Below are 22,261 nucleotides of genomic sequence, written 5' to 3' on the forward strand. Positions count from 1 at the left end.
GCATGCTCAGGTGTCTTTTTTTAATCATAATAATCAAAGACAGTGAATGCAAGAACTAGCAATTTTGACTTGATGTATTTTAGTTGTGTGTTTTTTTAATTAATGAACTCGCTCGACTGCAGGAATGTAAGGCTTTACAGTACTTGCAATGCTGCTTCATATATTACTTGAATTAGAATTATTAGAATTCCCCCTCTCTTGACTATTTTTCCATATTCAGTAATCCTCACTCATGGAAGTAACCGCAGTGCTCCGAATGTTAATGGAGGATTTGTGCAGAAGAGTAGGGACTACTAGATGGTCAAGTAGAGCTGGGTACAGGCATGCTGTTCATCAGAGCAGTGCCTGGGTGAATTAGGTTGGTAAGTCTGAACTGATTGCTGCAAGCATTCCGAACAGTGTTTGAGATCATTCGTTGCTCTGCAGGCTGTTTGTTCCTCACAGCGATGCTCACTTTCCAGTTAAGACGACCTTGTGTTGCTGGAAAGTAGTACAGTGCAGTCTGGTTTCTCTGCTGTCTCCTAATATTTGGAACACAGCTTCTCTTGAAGCAAGCTTTGTGTGACAGATTGTGTACATGGCAAACTGTGGCCTGTGCACAGAATAGAAACGTAAACACCAGCCTGCTTTCACCACCCTTTGAAGAATGCATGAAAACATTGCCACTGTAAATATGACACACCTTGTGTTGTGCTGGTACTTCTGTACAGTAAAGGCATCACACGCCTCGGTTAGATCACTTACTGCTTCAGCTTTGTTGAAACTGCATCTCATCTAGCTCACCCTACTGTATTGCTGGTAATGGGGTGGGGGGTCTTTTGAAAACAGTGCTCTTATCTTCCAGTCAGAAGCTGCAAGTATTTACTGTAGTGGAGAGTTAAGTTCTTGTTTTGGTTTATTTCTCATCAATTTTCGGTCAAACCATGTCTGCAGATAACTGTTTTAGCTGCTCTCAGGAATTTAAGATCTGCCTTTATCTGATGGAGGGTGTTTCTTCAGTGCCCCTTTCCTTTCTGTTACAGTGCTTGAAGTGTGTTCTGTTCTGCATTTGTCTCGACTGAAAAGCAAACCTTGTGCCACCTTTTACTGCTTCAGGTTTTTTTGACCATGTTGCTTGAGCTGTTTTGCTGCTCTTGTTCTCAGGTCCCTATGATTGTCCTGGAGTCCCTTACCCACAATGCCACCTGCTATGACGGATATTCTGGATATCTGGGCCGTGGATTCCCATCTTGTAAACGATGCCGGCATCACTGTGGACTTCCTGCTTCCCACTGGCATCTTCATCCAGATGGACGTCCCCCGAGAAGCTACCCTCCAGCACATCAAACTGGTGAGTTCTGGGACAGGGAAAGAATCTATAATCTATGAGGCTTTTACTTCTTATTATAGAAGTTCTTCAGACTGGACCATGCTGGTTGGGTGCTGCTTGACGCAGGGTACGTGTGTGGCTGCGTACAATAAGGTTGTGAGCAATCCCCATTGGAGAAAAAGACCTAGGAGCTTGGCTCATTTTGAATTGAAGTGCGGGCTTTAGTGGTGGTCTGTAATGGGAAGGGCTGGCAAGAGTGGACAAAGCACTCTGTAGGGCAGTGGGCATCTTCCTACTTGGGATTATCAAGCAACTATTAGGATCAGGGTGGTGTCAATTTCAGTTTTCCGCTTCCAATACACTAAGTCAATTTCTAATTCCTGAACATTATTGAACAAAATTGCAATTGGCAATACTGTGTTCTGTTGAAATGAACTTCTTACACTGGCAACAAAGTGAAGTCACTGTTAGTCAGTTAAATTGGCTCCAAATGAGTGCCTCTGAACAACCACCACAATTGCAGTATGTCTCTAAAGTATCAGCTGCAATTCCTTTGAAGAAATGTGGAATTGGGGAATTGATTTTAAAAAGGGAATTGAATTGACCCCAGCCTGGCGCTATAGTGTACAGTGAGGATGATGTTGTTTCTGTAGAAATGCTCTCTGTGTTGTCAAAGCTGTGAGTATCGTTGCAATGTATTTTTGCTGCTGAGCTTTAACCTGTGGGGGTGGTTTCCTGTATATAATTCGATGCTAGTGCTGAGCGAGTGGCTATTTTTTAAAAAGCAAAGTGCGGTCTTCTATAGATTAAAATATCCTATCCCTCAGTTCCACTGCTGCAAGGCTAAATTAAATTACAACAGGAAATAAGCAAAAGGGGGATGTGTTTTTATTATAATATAATATGTGTGTGTATGTGAACATTATTCATTTAGTGCCAGTTTATCTAAATTCCTTGAGACTTGTACTTGTCTGGGAAACCCTTATCTTGAACGTGTTGAACGTTGCCAACGCCTCAATAGATGTATGATGTGGGAAATTTGCCCATTCGAGAAATGCAGGCCCTGCCTCCCAGCCTGAGAGAGGAATGTAATGGAAGTTAGGGGAGATATTCCTGAACTGTGTGAATAATCCGGGACTCTGCATGCTGCTGCTGCTGCTGCTGACATAGTTGGAACAAGGAAACCCATGCTTGAAATAACTTGTCATGCTTTCTGTGACTCATAACAGAAAACAGGCGAAATGGGGAAGAAGGCATTTTCCAACTAATGACAAGTGATGCCTTGTTTAAATAGAAATCGCACAACCTTCTACCCCTGCCCTGCCAGGTCATTTACATTTTCCAGGAAGTTGAGGATTTTCTTGATTATTTTTGTTTGTTTTTAGTTCCAGTATATTTCTTAAGTCTTTTTACTGATTTCTAAATTGCTTCCATGAACACGTAGGCCTATTCATGTGATTCACACATCATTCACACCAGTTACTTCCAGTATAGTGGGACAGTACTGTTACCAACCTGTCAATATTCAGCACTATTTTCCTTTACTGGTAGTACATTTTAATTGTGTTAATCCCTACAGTCCTGCATGCAGAAGAATTCATGGGTAGCATTTTTATTGATCAAAGGCTGGGGAAGAGAGAGCATTGCCTCTGCATTATAATTATGTAGCTGTTTCAGGGGTGTGCATTTTAAAATGTTATTGTTTTTCTGTCCAAGAGGCAATAAATTCAAAATGATTGACAGGGAAAGCTAGAACAGAGCTGTAATAAAAATAGCCATCTGTTCTTTCCCACATTAAAGACCTTGGCCCATAACAAGCATAACTGGCTTGATATCGGAACATAAAAGCCACCCTCGTATCCAATAACCACTGACTATACAGACCATTCAGAAGTATTTAGGTTAATCTACCAGCTCTAATAGTTTGAAATGTTTTAAAAGCGAACTGTTCCACTGGCAGGGGAGAGTGTAGAAATGCAAAACTAGACTCGCCCAAATTTAATGGCATGGGTGAACCAGATTCGCCCAGCATCAATTCTGAAGCGTTGGACAAAGCTAGACTTGCCCGGGCTAGTCCTGAAATTCAGTAAAAACTGTTGAATGTTTCGCCCAGTCGTCGTCATCTTCAAGTTCTGGGCCAATCTAGATTCGCCCGATAGGACGTGAGCGAGTGCCGAAAAAAAGTGGTAACTTCAAGACGCCCAGAAGCCCTTGGCGAAACTAGATTCGCCAGACCACCGGTTTCGCCCTTAACTTATATATATATATATATATATATATATATATATATATATATATATATATATATATATATATATATATATATATATATATATATATATATATATATATAATATGTGTGAATATGAGAAGCGGGCAGTGTGCTAAACATTTCCCTTATTTAACTGCAGTTGCTGTGGAAGCAGGCTCAGAGCTACCCCCTGTTCACCTTCCTGGGGCAGATGGAGGCCTACATGTTCGAGTGTGTGAACCAGACTGCCGTGCACGAGGAGCTGGAGGACGAGACTCGAAGGCTCTGTGATGTCAGACCCTTCCTCCCGGCCCTCAAACTCGTCACCAGGAACTGTGGCAGAGCTGAGAAACTGCTAGACTCCAAGATAGGGGTGCTAATAAGCAAAGGTAAAGGGGGAGAGGGGCTGTGCTAAGTAAAATGCTTCTTTTTGTGTTCATGTTGTCCCCTAAGTGCAGTAAGTAGTCACTGCTCTAGTATACACTTTTAATTATTGAATTAGAATTGAAAGAAAGCCCTTTGCCTGGCTATAATTAGTGATGGTTGCTCTATAATGGTGAATCATTCGGCTTTGTTTATTCCTATAATGCGTGCAGCAAAAATGTAGAGAATCTCAAGAATCCTGAGTCAGATGCAACACCTACACAGAGACATTGCAGAGCTGGTTATTTTTGGGAATCGAGAGAAATATTCTGTTTGCATGCCAGAAGTTCAGATTTGTTAAATCCTGTGTGCAGTTCGTGCTAATCCAGATGGTCTATCTATCTGTTTATCAATGGAAATTCACCAGAGCGATGTTCAGATGTCAGGTCTTCAAGGTGAGATCTCTACTTTAAAGGAAGAATACTGGCAGACATTGTGAATGGACGCTCCAAAGGAAGTACTGAGCTCTTGAGCTCCAGTTTCATACATCTCAATTCCTAGATGATAGTTAGATTTTATTGTAATACCTGTATTGGAAAAGCATCCAACTGTCAAATTCTACTTTTTTACTACTACTACAAACACAGATTAGCACTAGCCATGGACTACCTGATAAAACCACTCCCGAAAAGTTATATATGTTATATTGTTTTGATTAGAAGTTATGTTTCCAGGCTCCAGAGTGGCTGGAATGATATAGTGCTTTCATTATGAATTCCAGCTACGCTAAGCTCGACCGGTACAAATCCTCTCCCTCTCCCGCCAGTGGTTAATGCTCTGTCCCTCCAAAGGTCTCCACGAGCTGGATGCCCTCCAGGACCCTGAGGTGAAGGAGTTCCGTGCCAAGATGATCCGGATCAGCGAGGAGAAGATGCAGAAGCTGCAGCTCCTCACGTGGATGGAGTGGCTGCAGTGCAGCTTCTGCCCCCTGCTGGAGCCCAGCGTGCCAGACAGCATCCTGGACAAGCTGCACGGGGGCCAGATCGTGATCGCAGTTCGGTTCGACAACTCGCAGGTAGAGCAGTTTGTGTGTGTGCTTGTGCATGCATGCGTGTGTGTGCACCTGTGTGTAGAAGTGTGCCTCCGTTTCAAATTGTGTACCAGGGAACCTTTAGGAAAGAACTGGTTTTCTACAATTAATCCGTGCCACTCTTTCTGTATGGGGGCTTTTTCTGGTTTTTAGAAAAGAAACTGGAGTAACAAGAGCAAACCAAGCCCACCCAGAAAAAAAAAAACGCCCTAAAATTTCAGTTAATGTTTGTATCTAACTTTTTTTTTTCTAGGGAGTTTTTTCTAGGTGGGGTTGGTTTACAGTAGTTCCTTTTAAGAATGGAGAAGAGAACCTTTACATAATTAGTTATTACGCAGGAGCACTAAAGGTTGTGAAAGGGGAGGGGGTAACAGTGCAAGTGCATTCATTGCAGATGAGTTTTGAAGTCTGAAAAGTGTGGTGGTGGGGGGGTGGTCTGGAATGGGTGACGCAACAGAACTAGTAACTTCTGTAAACCTTGATATTTTGAATGCGTTATTTAAACCATAAAAAGATTGTAGAGGTTTTTCAACACCCTTGTCATATGTTGGCCCCCTCGTGTGTTCTCTGCAGATGTAAGACGCACATTTATTAGGAATTCTATTTCCAGTTGCGGTTCTTCAGTAGAAAGCAGCTTGCACTGAAAGGACAGAATCTTCCTTTAGGCAATCATGTATGTGCTGGTTTCAAGAGGAATGCATCTGGCTGTTCTCCCAGACAGTCTTGGACCCTGTGCAGGCTTGTCTTGAGATTTTTTTTTTTTGCATATGATCAAGTAATTGTGTGTCGTGGCAGCTGAGAAGGATTCTTAACACTCGAAAGTCAGTGATGATATGCCTGAGGCAGGGGAATAACATGTCAACAATGCACTTTCTTCTTCTTTACAACGTTATAATAACCAGAATTTAATACATTCGAAACACCATGAAGTATGAAAACACGCATCCCAACACGGGTGGTTCTGTAAGGTATTCCTTGGTCAATTAACATTTCAGTTTGTCATTTCAGGCAGGAGCATACAGTTTAACTAAAGGTGCTACTGTGTACTTTTTAAAAGCATAGCATCTATACATGACCCTCCCTGTCATGTTCTTTTAATAGCCTTGTGCATTTTGCCGTGTTGTATTGGGATAAAAAGGTGTAATCTGTGGAACACACTTCTAGAACTCAACAGTATGGCTTGAGATTTTCCTCTTTTACTCGCATGCCGTTGATTTACTTGCTCTGCATCTCTGTGTGTCAGTAGTGGGTGGGGAGGGAGTCGGACGGTTCGAGTAGATGCAATTGCACAGAATGTCACAATTCTGCATGTAGTGTACAATATAATATAGTGTCAGCTACTGTATAAATAGCTATGAACCACATATAGATATAAATGCATTTAATCATAACTGCCTATATCCAGGCCACACAGAAGTTTTGACCTTGCATGAAACAATTTTGTCTGAGGAACAGTAATTTAAAAACTGGTTTTCTGGTTAACCATGGTATTGGAACTGTCTTATTCTCCTGGCCAAAGTAAATGTCTGATATTGTAAATAGACCTAATAAGAGGTCGATGGTTTCTTGGGTACTATGTCATCTTTCAGCTTTGTGACATCATTACTCCACCTGCTGGTCATATTCCAGACTTTTTTTTTTTTTTTTTTTTTTTTTTTAAAGGTCTACCTTTTCAACAATCACATTTGCCAAAACTGCAAATGTGTATTGGAATTTGAGAACTTTTATTTTAAGCACTGCTAATTTTATTAGCAGCTATCTCAGAAATGCGTAGTTCTTCGTCTGAATGTCTCAGTTGTTTTGGTATTTATGTTCAGCTATCCTAGCTACTAAATGAACTGTGGCAGGCAGAATGAATTGCAGGATATTTTGGCCCTGATCATCAGATAAGGCTGACTGCTTCTCGGTAGGTGTTGCAGCATTACTGATGGCATCCAAATATAATCCTTTTCCTCCTCCCAACAACTCTGCTCATGCCGTGCTCGGCACCCGTTCAATCGCAAACCTACAGAAGCATGGAGCTTGCTTAATTGCAGTAGGGTGCTTTAGTAGGATACAGATAGCAAATGTGATGTTTAACAGAGTGCAGAAGAAACAATATCTGCTGCTGTCAGTTCAGCCTCATTTTCACTCTGTACACTTTACATATGAGTCCTGATCTAATGTCCTGTGAAAGTAACATCAAATAAAATAAAACTATTCCTGTGGCAGATTGACACAGCCCAGCCATTCCTCCATGGTAGCAGTTTCAAGGCTGCTCGGATTAAAACAGTATTCAACAGAAATATATAAAGGCAGTTCCGAAGTCAGTTTGTTGGGTTTAAACAGAACACTATATTAGTGTCTCTCCTAAATAGTGAACAGTCCCACTGCTAGAATTTCATACCCTAGCTGTGTCATTCACGAATTTCAGATTTAGTGTATTAGTGTAGACCATTGCAATTTTAGTGTATTAGTATCGAACTCGCCACCATGGAAAACTTTTGGTTGCCACTAGTCAGTCAATGACTGTCTTAATGCGTTCCATTTCAGTAGACAAGCAGTGACGCTCTGCTTTGCAGTATTCAATCCCCTTAGGGTTCCTTTTCATAGAGGTGTGGATGGAAAGCAGGATAGCTGTCTGACTTTTTTTTTGTAAGTGTACCTTTTACAAGTGAATTCAAGCATGCACGCTTCACCTTGGATAGCCTGCTGGGTACGAAAACTGTGGCTTCCAGTGGAGTCCAGGTGTTCTTGAGACTTGAAATCAAGTAAATGCTGGCTTGGGCACATGGTGTCCAGGCACTTTGCAACTTGTTGTGGTACATATGGTAACGGATAATAGCTGTGAGACCATGGCCCTTGATCTTGTCTCAGTGCTGGTGCTACACTTGTGCTGATTACTGTTTTGCAATCAAATGCACATAGAGGAGGTGTTGGTCCACACAGGATTAACCGGCTAGGTTAATTCTCTCCATTTTGTAATCCTACAGACTAATGTTGCTTTAGCTATGACTTCAAGGGTAAAGCCAGTTAAAAGACCTGATTTAAAAGAGCAGCTAGCTTAAAAAAAAAAAAAAAAAAAAAAAAAAGCCAATCAGTTTTTTTTTTTTTTTTTTTTTTGGCGTCTGTTAGCCTGTGTGTATTAAGATTATTTCCCCCTCCTTCCCCCCTGTACTAGATTGTGAGCCTCAAAGTCTCCCCTCACACTAGTCCCAGCACCTTGACGGAGCAGGCTGTCAGGAAGTGGCTGACTACGCACGGCAAGGAGGAAGAGGAGGGGAACAGCAACAACTTTGTGCTCAGAGTCAGTGGAAGGCTGGAGTATCTGTTTGGAGATCACCCCCTCATCCAGTTCAAGGTGTGTACAAAACAAGCAGCACTCCAAAAATCGGAACTTTTTAGTGAGGGTTCGAGGGCCTGAGGTGAAGAAGTTGTGTCTCTCTCTCTCTCTCTCTCTCTCTCTCTCTGCCCTATTCTCGTGTTTGTTTTTGTTTAACCTTGTTAGACATGTTATTACATTTAAACAACATGTAGACATTTACTGCGGCCCATTTTGTTGATTTCAGTTGTCTTACGTTTGTTTTGGCTCAGAGAATCCACCTGCATATAAAAGCGTTTGTTCTTACCGGTAATGTGGGAGCCATGTGGAATACTCTCATGAGGTCAAATGAATGAGAGAGAAGGGGGTACAGCACTAGCCTGGGGTACCAAGTGGGGTCTTTTTATTTATTTATTTATTTATTTTTTATTTTTATTTATTTATTTATTTTGCAATGTTGGACAGTAGCCTGACCCATAAGCATGACTCTCATCAGGCCAGAATAAATGACAACATTAGGACTATTCATCCTGTTTCTAGTTGTACCACTTTTTCACATAGTAAATATCAGTACTGATAAAATATCCTGTGTTTCTGTACCTTAACCTTCTTTCCCTGTTTTATTTTTACATTTTCAACACCAAATCCTTCCAATTGTCAACCACTCATCATATAGTTATATATTATTGTTTGCAGTTACTGGTCTTTAAAACAGATCATTGAAAGGCGTGAAGTCCACACACCTGTTGCACAATGCCTTATTAAATGTAATGGATGACGGGAGTGTTAATGTGTATGTCAACTCTTGTCTTTTACATTTGCAGTATATAAGGAACTGTGTGACAAATAACGAGTCCCCCCACCTTACACTGATCGACTCCTGCACTGTAAAGGAGATGTTTGAAAAGGAACTTTCCACCATTGGGGCCGTAGTGAATAGGAAATCTTCAAACCCGCCCCTTCCTCTGCCTCCTAAAAGGAGAGCCACATCGGTAAGTATCAGTGTTTTACATGCCCAGAGGGCAGGGCTTCTCCATTTGCATTGCCAAGCTAGCCACTTCCACTGAACTGTGCCACAGTGCTTCCAAGAAATGTTTTGTTCAGCCTTGAATTGCCTTTTGCAAATCTATCCAGAACTTCAAACCATGAACTCATAAGAACACTGGTACACTGAATTGGTACACTGAAAGCAGCACTGGCCAAAACTGTGTCTTCATGACTTGGTTTCTTATGTTACAGAAAACCTTGAAGTTATAGCTTATTCACTGACAGCAAAGGTCTCGATTACCTGAACTTGCATTGAAGTTATGTGTTTTTGAATTTTTTGGGAATGTCGTATTTGTGGCACAGCGAAAGTGTTAAGTGCATTTTTTTATGTGGCTTACATTGTAACACTTCACGTATTTTTAATAAAAGCCGATCTGCTTAACAGCTTTCGATTTTTAGGTGCATACTCTCAAATTGGTTTACTTTTAGAGCTCGAACTCTGCTTTTAGTTCTCTAAATGGCACCTGAGCTGACCACTAGCACCATTCAGATCATTAGAATGATCAATCTGTGTGTCGACGTTATTTTGGTCTTCATTTAATGTTCTAAAACCATTATAACACTGTCTTTTGAGGTCACGTAATTACATTGCATAATTTAACATCGCTGCCTTGCCTCTCCTGTAGCAAATATCAACCTGCGTTTGGGACGTAATGGTGCCTTTTACGATTGTGCTGGTGAAAGGTAGCAAGGTCAACGCAGAAGAGACAGTTAAAGTAAGTAAGAAAGGAATATTTGAGAGCGGTGGTATTGCTGTCGATGTGCTGCACAGTTGTTTCTCTGGTTTGTTGTGATTGCTGTAGTCGCAAGTTTGGACTGTCTTTAAACTCATGCAGTGCACAATGCTGTCTTTCGTAAATCCCCTTTCCTGTACTGTGAAGTACGCCTTCTTAAACCCTGGCATGTTAACAACGAAAAGCATTGGAAAACTTCAGTGCATTACATAATCCTTGACTCTGCAGAAACTGCTCAGTGTCTCTGCTTTCTCTGCATTCACTGAAATAAAAGAAATGCTTATATTCCGCCATAACGGTGCTGGAAGAACTTTGCAGATTCCCAGGTGTCACAGTTTGAAATGTTCTCTTGCACAGAATATTTAAAGGATAAGCAAGATCAAACTACATTTTTATTCTCAAATCATCTTTCCAATGTGAAACATTCACTTTATCCATGGAAGTTTGGAGGGCAATACTTTTAATCAGATTTGGGGTACATTTATAGAGATGGAAATAAGACCCCTCTTCCATAGCAGTTTCACCCATTCCAGGTTTTAATAAGTGCTTGATTAGCCCCAGTGTTTTTAGGTAACAAGCTCAGGTGTGTCTTAATAAACTCGTAGTAAAAACTGGATAGATCAATCTGCTATGCCGTGAGTCATGTTTGCATCCCTGTTTTTCCAGGCTATATTCCATGTTTTAGTGTCTGAACTGATTTCTACCCATCTTCATCCTCCCCCTGCCAGGTCCAGGTCCGCGCAGGCCTTTTCCACGGAACAGAACTTCTCTGTAAACCTGCTGTGAGCACGGAAACATTTGGAAAGAATGAGCATGTTTGGGACAAAACACTGGAATTCGAAATTAACGTCTGCGACCTGCCAAGAATGACGCGGCTGTGCTTTGCAGTGTATGCAGTGATGGATAAAGTAAAGAAACAGAAGTCCACCAAGAACATACATGCCAAGTATCAGACGATAAGAAAAGCTGGGAAAGTAGTAAGTTTCCATTTTTCTATGAATTTCCAGCAATTGCACAGTATAAATATGTATCCCAAGAGGGCTCAATTACTAGCAGTGTATTAGTGAGACAGTTTAAACTTTGTATCGCGTGTCTTGCAGGCTAATGGACTGGCTCTTACTTCTGTAGATTAAATGTACATGTTCCTGTGTCCTAGAAGAAAAAGATTGTTCTGTAACTTTACAAGATTCTCGTCATTCCCTCTCCTATAAAGCCAGGAAAGTTAAACCCAATAACTTTCCAAACTGGCTTTGAGAGTGTAGTTCAGTTATTCCATTGTTAATGTGTTCCAGGAAAAAAAAAAAAAAACTTGTATAGCTACTTTTGTTTATTCTTTTAAAATCTAGTTTTTTAGGCACCTGTAGAGGCATATAATATCATGCCTGTGGAGAAATGGATTACAAATCGTTTTGTGCTCTCAGTTTTTCAGCACTCTGTAGAGGGCTTTAACACAATCTGGCAGCCTCTGTTCAAGTCTCAAGACTTCATACCTGTGGCAGTGAATTCTCTCCAGTCAGACACCCTAATTTGAAATGGAGTGTAATAAAACCCATAAGCGTCTCTCTCTGCTCAAGCAGTGGAAATAATCATGTGTCCTAGGGGAACCCCCCCCCGTGTTCGTTAAATGTTAAAATATTGTTTACTCTAACTGTGTTTCATATCAGGTATATCCTCTTCATGACCCCTCCCCTTTCATGAAGTCTGGATCCGCCCCTGTTTGAGGCACCATGCTTCAGTTTCTCACTCTTTCTGTATCATAGTGAAACTAACGGACTCTGTTTGAACTCTGACGACTGGTATTGATTTCTCATTCATGTTTCCAGCACTACCCGATCGCCTGGGTGAACACAATGGTTTTTGACTACAGGGGGCAGATGAAGACTGGTGAGATTATTCTGCACAGCTGGTCGTCGTTTCCTGGTAAGCTCTCCAGCTTGTAGGAGCCAAGTAACCTGAACATCAGTTATAAATGACCCTCAGCAGCAGAATCATCGGATACACAATATATTAAGATGTCAAGTCTGAGACTAAATGTATTAAGATTACTAGAATTCATCTGTTTGGGATTCTTAAGGTGATATTCATGAACGCCCTTATTAAAGTTTCCCCATAGTGGAAGCACAGGAAAAGTGTAATAAAGCACACTGAAAGCATGGTAAAGCATAGGTATGTTTTAAAGCACAGAGAGGTATGGTAAAGATTAGTAATAAATATCAAATCAGGATAAACTGGTAAACACATGGTAGTGTATTTGAGAGGATTTTCTATTTTCATTCAAGTGATTTTATGTTTTGTTTTTTTTCCCCCATTTCTGGCTCTTGGGTAAAGTACACTAGTACACTGAAGAAGGCACTTCTTGAGCTGTTTATCAACAAGGCTATTTGCGCATAATGTACTTGGTGAATGGTGACTGACAGCAAAAGCACATAGTTTTTATCTGATTATTTGTAATTCTTCATGATTTCAGATGAACTTGAAGAAATGCTGAATCCTATAGGAACAGTGCAAACCAACCCATACACCGAAAATGCTACAGCTTTGCATATCAAATTTCCAGCATACTCCAGACCTACAGTCTTCTACCCCCCTTTCGACAAGGTAGGTCCCAGTGTTCGTTTGAAACTGTACTTCGTGTTCTAAGTTACACAGGCTGTCATGAGCCACTTCAGTTCAGTTTAATAAAGGTTTCCCTGTAATAATTGTTAATAGTTTACTGACTGTTAGGTTTAAGTCAGCAGGTTAGGTGGACAAATTGAAATATGACACAGTTATTGATATTTAAGAACTGCAATTGTTTCCTTAAGTAAGAACCTCTGCTTAAGCCTGACACTGGTGTGTACTGTAACTGCATTGTTTATTTTACAGATTTTGGAAAAGGCAGCTGATATTGCAAGAAATAGTGATTGTGTGACAATGGCTGTAAGTGTGGTTTTGTTTAATACATGGTTTGCCTCTTTTTTTAAACTTTGCCTGTCCTGCACTTTTGCGTGGTGACTTTCTGCATTGCCATATACAGTTTTGACAGTGTTTAGTTTCTCTGTGTAATACTGCAATTCAGAACCGAAATAATAATCTATCATGCGCTGTAATCAATGATGCACAGAGGCCAATAAAATTCCACCTTCTTTTGCAACCTCATTTCTTTTGGATGAAAGCATAAGCCAGTGCACCACTGCCCCCTTGTGTCCAGTACTGATATTGTCCTTGGTCTTCTCATAGGGCCGTGGAGGCAAGAAGTTTCATATTGAACTGAAAGAGATAATGGAGCGGGACCCTTTGTCTCAGCTGTGTGAGAACGAGAAGGATCTGATCTGGACGCTACGCTACGACTGCCGTGAGAACTTCCCCCAGTCCCTGCCCAAACTGCTGCTCTCTGTCAAGTGGAACAAGCATGAGGACATGGCTCAGGTATAAGAACATGCCAATCAATATAGAACTAGAAATTGAAATGGATTGGTTTGGTGTCTTGGCATGGTTTCCAATAAGGGGGACGATTCATTTTGTGGGGGAAGTGAATTTGATTCTTGTGTTTTTGTTTTCTTCTTTAGTAAGGCGTTAATAACAGAAAGCACCCTTAAAGTACACATTTGCAATACTATTGTTGGTTGCTATGTATTTAAAATGTTATCAAGGGCGCAATAGTACAGCAGAATGCATCAAAACGACTGAGCTTTCCCTGGACTGCTTTGATAACGTGGGTTCAGCCACAGACTGACTTGTGTGTTTTTTGATCAAAGCTAAATGATCTAACCCTGCCAACATGAAATATATATAAATATATACAGTAGATGCACACAGATACAGAAGATCTTCATAAGGATGTTCCAGCTAAACAGTTAAAGGTTAAGGTAGTGAAAGGTTTGTATATAAATGTGTCCTTTGCTTCCAAGGTTGGGGATTTGAATCCACCCCAGATGTTGACATAAGCTGCTGTAAAAACAGTTCCCGGGTTGCCCTCTGACCTTTGCACTGCCGTTACCAGGTACCCACCCTGCTTGCAGAGCTCGCTGAATCAAACTTCCGCTCGCAAAGAGCAACTTGCACAAATAAACTTGTCCCATACCTCGCGTTTTCTTTTTGAAATTCCCTGGCTTGCTCTCGCATTTTGCCTGTGGTCCAGGTTGTTGCAGAAAGCGTTTGGCATCGTAACACTTGCGTTAATCGAGAGTGCTGGCAGCTTTTCACCTGAGTTAGTTTGGGTCATGTATAAGTGTTGTATTGGGGCAGTCTAATTTTATTGTACAGCTCCAATGGTTTTAATCTGCATATGCTTCACTCCAGTGTGCCCCTGTTTTAGTATTCTCTTTAGAAAGTATTGAAGGTTGTGGACATTGCTAAATGGGTCTGGTTAAAAGAGCGAAAGGCACTAGACTTTTTTAAAGGAAATTTAATTGGAGGCAGACAAGCTCTTTCGCTGCCAATACTGTCCAGTGGCCGTTTCGATTAAAACCTGAAACAATGTGTTTGTTACATTTGTACTTCTCTAGTGTGCTCTGCACCAGTTAAACAGACATGCGGTCTGCAGACTCTGCTAATTGGTTTGCATTGCTGTAACAATAGACTGGCGATTTTAATTGACAGTTTCTTTGTTTTGTTTTTTCCTTCTAATAATAGAAGTTATGAGATTAAATGTAAGTCTGGACTTTCAGGCTCCTATTGAATTCAGTTTAGACTGGGGGAAGGCTACAATGATTTTAACTTTGCTTCCTTTAAAGAAGCATTAACAAATGTATTGTTTTAGATTAAATCATTAAGTTGGGAAAGACCCAGGGTTCAACCATCTTTCTAAGAGGCAGCACAATACCTAATAACATTTTACTGAAAATTGAGCACATAGTTTTCTAATCTTTAGCTTTTATTGTCCTAACACAACCATTACGTGAAATTAAACCCAATTCAGAGGTTTTCATGAAATACACGATGCCCAACATGCCTGGCATTCATAACCTATATGGCTGAAACGGAGACGGGGATGTCCTGAAATCAACACAATCAAAAGGAATCAGTTTAGTGTTCTGCATACATTTTCTTATTTTAAAAGTAAGTAGTTTTATTTATAGATCTAGGTCCAGTTTTGACATATGAGAAAGTCTGAAAAAGAAATATTCCATAGCTGCTTAAAGGTTGTGCAAGAAAATCTTATATATAAAATTTGGAAATAGAACCCTTTAAATGCCACTTTTTATTTTTGGGTTTGCAAAATATTAATCTATCACTGATTGTTGTCACAGCTTCAAGCTCTGCTACAGATCTGGCCCAAGCTGAGTCCGAGGGATGCGCTGGAGTTGCTGGATTTCAACTACCCAGACCAGTACGTGCGGGAGTACGCAGTGCACTGCCTTAGAGACATGAGGCAAGTACATGAGCACTGTGCTGGGTGTTTACTTTCTGTCACGCTGACTGAGTATACCTCGCATGCAGAGCTCTCTGAACAGTCCTGTTATTGGCTGTTGAATCCCGTGCCGGTGTTCAGCTCTTGCAGCTTGTTTCAGCATTCACAGTAACAGTATAACCAGGCCTGCATACTGGGGCTTGCTTTCACTCCTGTTAGCTGTAACAGCCTCATAGCTGCTCTCTGAAGAGATTGCTTTTTTTGACAGTGTTCCTTTGGATTCCTTTGGTGATTCCCTGCAGTCTGAATCTACAGCAGTGTCTACTTTTCTGTAATGGATGCTAGAGAAAAGGACCGATAAATACTGCATTGTATAAAATACAAAACCACGATAATATCTGTTTTATTAAGCAACTTTCATGAGTCATCGGACCCTACAGACAGCTCTCCATTCTTATGCCTTGCGTTCAGACAAATCTTGTCAAGCACAACTTTGAGCCCTGTCAGCACCGTGCAGTACGTGTCGGTTGTGTGGCTTGACAGGACTTCTGAGATCTCCAGCACAAGCGCAAAACCAAAATAAAGCTTTCGCTGAATTAATTGGAGAAATATATGGCTCTTTCTACAATAAGTCGTCTTTTCTGTTCCTTTGCAGTGACGAGGAGCTGTCCCAATACCTCCTGCAGCTTGTTCAAGTTCTCCGTTACGAGCCTTACTACGACTGCGCGCTTTCCAGGTTCCTGCTGGAGAGAGCACAAGCCAATAGGAGGATAGGGCACTTCCTGTTCTGGCATTTAAGGCAAGTAATTCAGAGCAAGGAGGATATGGACAACATGCCCCACATGTCAACATGTTCCAATCCAGTTTTATAACTAGCATAACAGGCAGAAGTGTTAAAGGGACTAGGAGCTGTTAAAATAAACAAATCCCCTGGGCCGGATGAGATCCTCCAATAGTACTCAAGAAGTGAAAGAAGTTACTTACAAACCACCATCCTAAGATCATGCAACAGTCTCTTGAGACAGGGCTTGTACCAACAGACTGGAGAACTGCAAACGTAATACCGATCCACAAAAAGGGAGACAAAACTGAACCAGGTAACTACAGACCAATAAGCCTGACTTCTGTTATATGTAAACTTAGGCAAACTATAATGAGATCCAACATGGAAAATTTTTTTGAGAGTTCAACATCGACATTGGGTAATTGCAAAGCATATGACATGGTTTATTTAGATTTCCAGAAAGCTTTTGACAAAGTCCCGCATAAAAGATTAATTCTCAAACTGAACGCAGTTGGGATTCAGTGAAACACATGTACATGGATTAGGGAGTGGTTAACATGTAGAAAACAGAAAGTACTGATTTTTTTTAAAGGAGAAATCTCAAAATGGAGTAAGGTAACCAGTGCAGTACCACAGGGATCAGTATTAGGTCCTCTGCTCTTCCTAATCTACATTAATGACTTGGATTTTGGTATAGTAAGCAAACTTGTTAAATTTGCAGACCACACAAAAATAGGAGGAGTGGCAAACACGGTTGCAGCAGTATTCAAAATTATCTAGACAGCATTCAGAACTGGGCAGACACATGGCAGATGACATTTAATAGAGAAGTGTAAGGTACTGCACATAGGCAATAAAATTATAAATACTGATATTGAAGAAGGAATCTATGAAAAAGACCTAGGCATTTATGTTGACTCAGAAATGTCTTCATCTAAACAATGTGGGGAAGCTATAAAAAAGGCCAACAAGATGCTTGGATATATTGTGAAAAGTGTTGAATATAAATCCAGGGAAGTAATGTTAAAATGTTACAATGCATTAGTAAGACGTCATCTAGAATATTGTGTTCAGTTCTGGTCACCTCACTACAAAAAGGATATTTTTGCTCTAGAAAGAGCGGAAAATGGAAAAATTCATGCGCCAATCTGATTCAAGCATTCAAAATTCTAAAAGGTATTGACTGTGTTGACCCAGGGGACTTTTTTGACCTGAAAAAATAACATGGACCAGGGGTCATAAATGGAGATTAGGTAAAGGGGCATTCAGAACAGAAAACAGGAGGCACTTTTTTTTTTTTTTTTTTTTTTTTACACAGAGAGTTGTGGGAGTCTGGAACGAACTCCCCAGTAATGTTATTGAAGCTGACACCCTGGTATCCTTCAAGAAACTGCTTGCTGGGATCAATAAGCTGCCAACAGCCAAACGAGCGAGATGGGCCGAATGGCCTCCTCTCATTTGTAACCTTTCTTATGTCTGTTGGCCACGTTGCCGGCGTGCTCATGTTTGTGAAACAGGACCAGTAATAAATCCCTCTCGTAATGGGGCACCAGACTTCCACTGTTTATGTAGAAATTGCTGGAGAAAGCTCATTTTCAGTCTCTTGGCTTGACCTAGATCCGGTGTGAATTACTTCTGCTCTGTTTAAGCAGCTTTCTAACCCTGCACTTCTTTCTTGTAACAGCAAATGGATATTTAGAGCAAAGAAAGAAGCTGTCCGTGTGCTCTTTTATTTAAACTCTGGCTTTAATCATTGTTTGTGTTTGGTGTCTTGCAGGTCTGAAATACACATGCCTGCAGTCTCTGTACAGTTCGCATTGATACTGGAGGCATATTGCCGAGGCAGTATACCTCACATCGAGGTTCTGAAGAGACAGGTAACTGAGAACACTACAGCTCCCTCTCCTGTGGGCTGCTTTCATTTTGATAGGTAGACGTTACTGCTTACATTGTGCTGCCACACGCACAGCTGTGTTGACCACTTTGTTTGCCTTCGCACTCTTGTCCTGTGTGTTCTGAAGGGATAGTTTGCCTCTGTCATTTAGTCCCTGTTGGGGGGAGAGATGAAAGATGAAAAGAAACAAAGTGAGTACAGGGAAGTAAAACTGTTCTTGCCATACCAGGAAGTTAAATGTCAACACGGCTTCTGGGAAGGAGGGGAGGGTTGGCTTATTCCCAACTGCACAAACATGGGAGAAATCCTAAAGAATAAATACTTCAAAAAGCTCCTGTTTTGTGGCACACAATGTTATTGGCAGTGCTAGCACAGCTTGTGGGACACTGGAAAAGCCACACAGCGTTGGTTTTGACAGCTGGCTGACCCAACAGCTCTCTACTGCCTCTCTTTCACAATCAGCCCTGGTCCAGTTTTCCACAGTATCCTGTCAGGCCAGGCTTAAAATACCACTGCTGCCTTTCAGCTTTTAACCTAACACCTTGGAGATTAGGCAGCCGTTTCCTAGTATAGAAAAGAAGGATCTCCTTTCTGAACTGCCCATTCTGTTCCTTGAACAGTAAGCAATTAGTGGCCTGTGATCATCAAGGATTGGTTTGACTTGTTGTCCAGCAGTGGTGTTTGACAGATTTGTCCTAATATTTTGAAGTTTATGCAATATTGGGAAAGCACTTGGCTGTTTATCAAATTGGTTGAATATTATCAGATGTTAACCCCTGTGGTGTCGTTCAGGTGGAGGCGCTGACGAAGCTGAAAGCAGTAAATGAGCTCATCAAGCTGGGCACCATCAAAAGCACGAAGAGCAAAGCAAAGGAAGCCATGATGACCTGCCTGAAACAGAGTGCATACACAGACACTCTCTCCAATCTCCAGTCGCCTCTCAATCCCAGTGTCATCCTCTCGGGGCTCAAGTGAGTACTACGGCCTTCCTGCAGGCCATGGGGGCAGACATCAAAGGTGTGAGATGAGATCAGATGGGGTTGTGCAAATCCTTATTCCATTAAGGCAAAACTAATGTGCTTTCAAGAACACACGCAATAAGACACGCACACAATAACACACACACACCCTGAGCTAGATGAGTCATCTCCATGTGTAGAGCATCAGTTTGCCAATTTGGCTCGGCAGTGCAATGTGTATATGGCAGTCTATCTCTGGGGGGGGCATCTTTAAATGTTTAATTTTACAGGAATGTGAGATTGCAGTTTTATGTAGCCAACTGTAAAAAAGAATCAAGGTAGCACCTCTTTTACAATTTTTTTTCCATCTCCATAAAAAAAAAAAAGCTATCTATCTATTGTCATAAACTGGGAATGTAATCTTTAAGGCAAGTTACTGACAATATTAAACTGTCTTCAAAGACTGCTTTCCTCCTGTCCAACCAGGAGTTGATCATTAGGGATCATTTGAAACCTATGTAGCCCAAGCTGAAGTAGCCACACAGCGCAGTCCTTCTATAGTTTGTCACAGGGGTTCCAGGCTTTGTTGCTCTGTCTCCCAAGGGCTCGCTTCAGTGACTGAACCACACTTAGACAGGGAGTGGAAAGTCATAGCCCAGTCAGAAACAGCGGCTGTCTTGGTTTATGAGAAAACATATATATAATATATAGATTATATATATATATATATATATATATATATATATATATATATATATATATATATATATATATATATATATAATATATATATATATATATATAATTTGTGCAACTGAGTGACAGCATCAGCTGCTGGATAATCTCAAGAATCTTGCTGGATTTGTTTTTAAAGGCCTTCCTTTAAACTTGTGTTCCTTGTGCTGGTAAAGCACAAGAGATTGCATGAAATGATTGACTTGCCAGATTGTAGAAGCATTATTGCAGTTCTGACAGTACTACAGCGTATCGACCAATTACTTATTCGTCAGACTGAAAACACTAATAAAACGTATTTTCTGATTGGCTGTTTGCCCCACCCCCCCCATATAGATATAGATATTTACGTTACAGGGATGGAAATGAGACTCCGATTGCTTAGCAGTTTCTCTGATTTTACTATGAGCTTGATTTAGCCACACTGTATAAGGTAACCCGTGCTGGATAGTCTGATATTAAACCCATAGTAAAACCAGGAATGGATCAAAGTGCTATGCAATGGGAGTCTTATTTCCGTTCCTGCATTAGATTGATGGTACCCATGATTTTGGCTCACCGCGGTCCCAGTAACCTGACCCCTCTCGTTTTTGGAATGTTTTAAACCAAGTCCCGCTAGCTCCGCTCTCTTTTGGACACCCTGGTGATTTCAGCCCCTGCAGAAAAGGAGAATGCCATATGGCTGGCTGTTCCTGCCAGGAGCCAAGAGGCAGGGAGTGAAAAGTGATCTAATAATAATAAAACACAATGGAAAAAGCTGGTTTCAATGTCATTTGTAATGTTTGTGATGGGAGAAACTGACAATATTGGCAGCCCTCGACAAATCCCCCCTCTCCCCAGCTGTGCATCAGTGACTGAATATATTTCGGTAACACACTCAAATGCTTAATTTTATTTTTTTTCTCAAAATCTGGATAAGCTTGTACAGGAACTTATTTTTTTTTTTTTTCCACCTCATTTTGTAAAGTGTGGAGAAATGCAGATTCATGGACTCGAAAATGAAACCTCTGTGGATAGTGTATGAAAACAAGCTTCTGGGAGGGGAGTCGCTGGGCATAATCATCAAGAACGGGGATGGTGAGTGGACCAGGGTTTGTACCATTAGTGCTCGGTTTGCCTGCTGTCAGCCCAACTTTGCAATGACTGGTGCTCTGGCTCAGTAAGCCAGAGTAATAAGCAAGCTGTAGTTTTACCAAAACTACAGCTCATTTTGAATTTAAAATAAATCATCCAACTAAATTGTTAATTTTGTGAATTTCTTATTACCTCATTTTATTCTGTAGACCGTTGTAGGGTAGGCATGGTTTTGTGCTGTGCTCTTACATTTAAATGAATTAAAAAAAAAAAAAAAAAAAGCATTTACTATTTTTATTTGATAGTATGTTTTTCTCTCCGTTATAGCCTTCTATAAATACCATTGTACCGTCAACACTAAGTGAAGAAGCGTGTGTTTTTTTTTTTTTTTTTTTTTTTTTGCTTTTCCTAACCGAAATCCTCAGGGCTGGAATTTGATGGTAGGCTATTGAAATAAGCAGAGAATGCATGATGATTTGTTAAATGGTAATAACTAGCAATCTGGATTCCTACTTCAACATTAATAAACTATTGTTGTCTCTGACACTGCCATTAAACAGTGCTGCTTGTGAGCGTGTATTTTCACATGTCAACATTTTTCAAACACAAACGTCGATCTCATCTATCAGCCTCACGTCTTTCTGCCCTGATGCATGTCCATGTGCAAGATGAAAACCTTTGATCCTGAACCCAGCATTCTTGACAGGAGTGCAAATCCTTTTGAAAATCGGTGCTAAATTATTAAATGCTGCCCTAATCAAGCCTCCCTTACAACTTCACACAACATGAACCTTCTCTCCTGCGTATGTGGATGAGTGTGGGTGAGTCATGTGAGTAGTCCAGACCCAATTAGAAACTATCATCTACCATTGCTAACATAGTAAAAATACATAATAATAATAAAAGTACATTTACAGATGTCTGCTGGCGCCAGAATGTAATGTCGCTCGCTCTGTATGAGGAACCCTGACTCTAGAATCTAGCTCCAAATTTGCACCCTGGTCCTTGAACCCAATGATAAGTTATGTGAACCCCTGTGTAGAACATTTTATTGCATGGGGGGCAGGGAAGAGGGAGGCCTCCAGTGTTTGGCTCCCATAAAGTAAAGGGTTAATTATTGTGAAGTAACCGCAGTATTCCCTCTAAAGTAGTCTGAGGAAAAGGACACTTGTGGAGCACTGGTTATGTCTGACCATAGTTCACAGAGCCCCTCTACTTGGTAAAGGGTCTTCATTGCTGTTTTGTTTCTCTCTCAGACCTTCGACAGGACATGCTGACTCTGCAGATTCTCCGGCTGATGGACATGCTTTGGAAGGAGGCTAATCTCGACCTCCGGTGAGAACTCCTTGTTTAAATACAGAGACCTGGCTACTAAGATTGAATACACA

General features: G+C 40.9%; 1 protein-coding gene across 10 annotated transcripts in view; it reads left to right on the plus strand.

Moving 5' to 3' along the window:
- The window catches only part of LOC121326758 (phosphatidylinositol 4,5-bisphosphate 3-kinase catalytic subunit beta isoform-like), a 50,423-nt gene that overhangs the window by 20,486 nt on the left and 7,676 nt on the right, over window positions 1-22,261 (plus strand). For 9 of the 10 annotated variants that reach the window (XM_041270221.1, XM_041270226.1, XM_041270220.1 and 6 more), the window contains 17 exons: window positions 1,144-1,330; window positions 3,721-3,949; window positions 4,775-4,998; window positions 8,174-8,353; window positions 9,139-9,306; window positions 9,988-10,077; window positions 10,824-11,072; window positions 11,919-12,015; window positions 12,563-12,693; window positions 12,961-13,014; window positions 13,315-13,503; window positions 15,327-15,448; window positions 16,083-16,226; window positions 17,989-18,088; window positions 18,898-19,076; window positions 20,767-20,876; window positions 22,130-22,208. In XM_041270221.1, coding sequence (XP_041126155.1) covers window positions 1,178-1,330; window positions 3,721-3,949; window positions 4,775-4,998; window positions 8,174-8,353; window positions 9,139-9,306; window positions 9,988-10,077; window positions 10,824-11,072; window positions 11,919-12,015; window positions 12,563-12,693; window positions 12,961-13,014; window positions 13,315-13,503; window positions 15,327-15,448; window positions 16,083-16,226; window positions 17,989-18,088; window positions 18,898-19,076; window positions 20,767-20,876; window positions 22,130-22,208 — 2,498 coding nt within the window. In that variant the 5' untranslated portion in view covers window positions 1,144-1,177. The remainder of the gene's footprint in view (window positions 1-1,143; window positions 1,331-3,720; window positions 3,950-4,774; window positions 4,999-8,173; window positions 8,354-9,138; window positions 9,307-9,987; window positions 10,078-10,823; window positions 11,073-11,918; window positions 12,016-12,562; window positions 12,694-12,960; window positions 13,015-13,314; window positions 13,504-15,326; window positions 15,449-16,082; window positions 16,227-17,988; window positions 18,089-18,897; window positions 19,077-20,766; window positions 20,877-22,129; window positions 22,209-22,261) is intronic. The other variant, XM_041270228.1, reaches the window with a different exon arrangement.

This window comes from Polyodon spathula, chromosome 14 (genome assembly GCF_017654505.1).
Source record: "Polyodon spathula isolate WHYD16114869_AA chromosome 14, ASM1765450v1, whole genome shotgun sequence".
In the NCBI taxonomy this organism is placed as follows: domain Eukaryota; kingdom Metazoa; phylum Chordata; class Actinopteri; order Acipenseriformes; family Polyodontidae; genus Polyodon; species Polyodon spathula.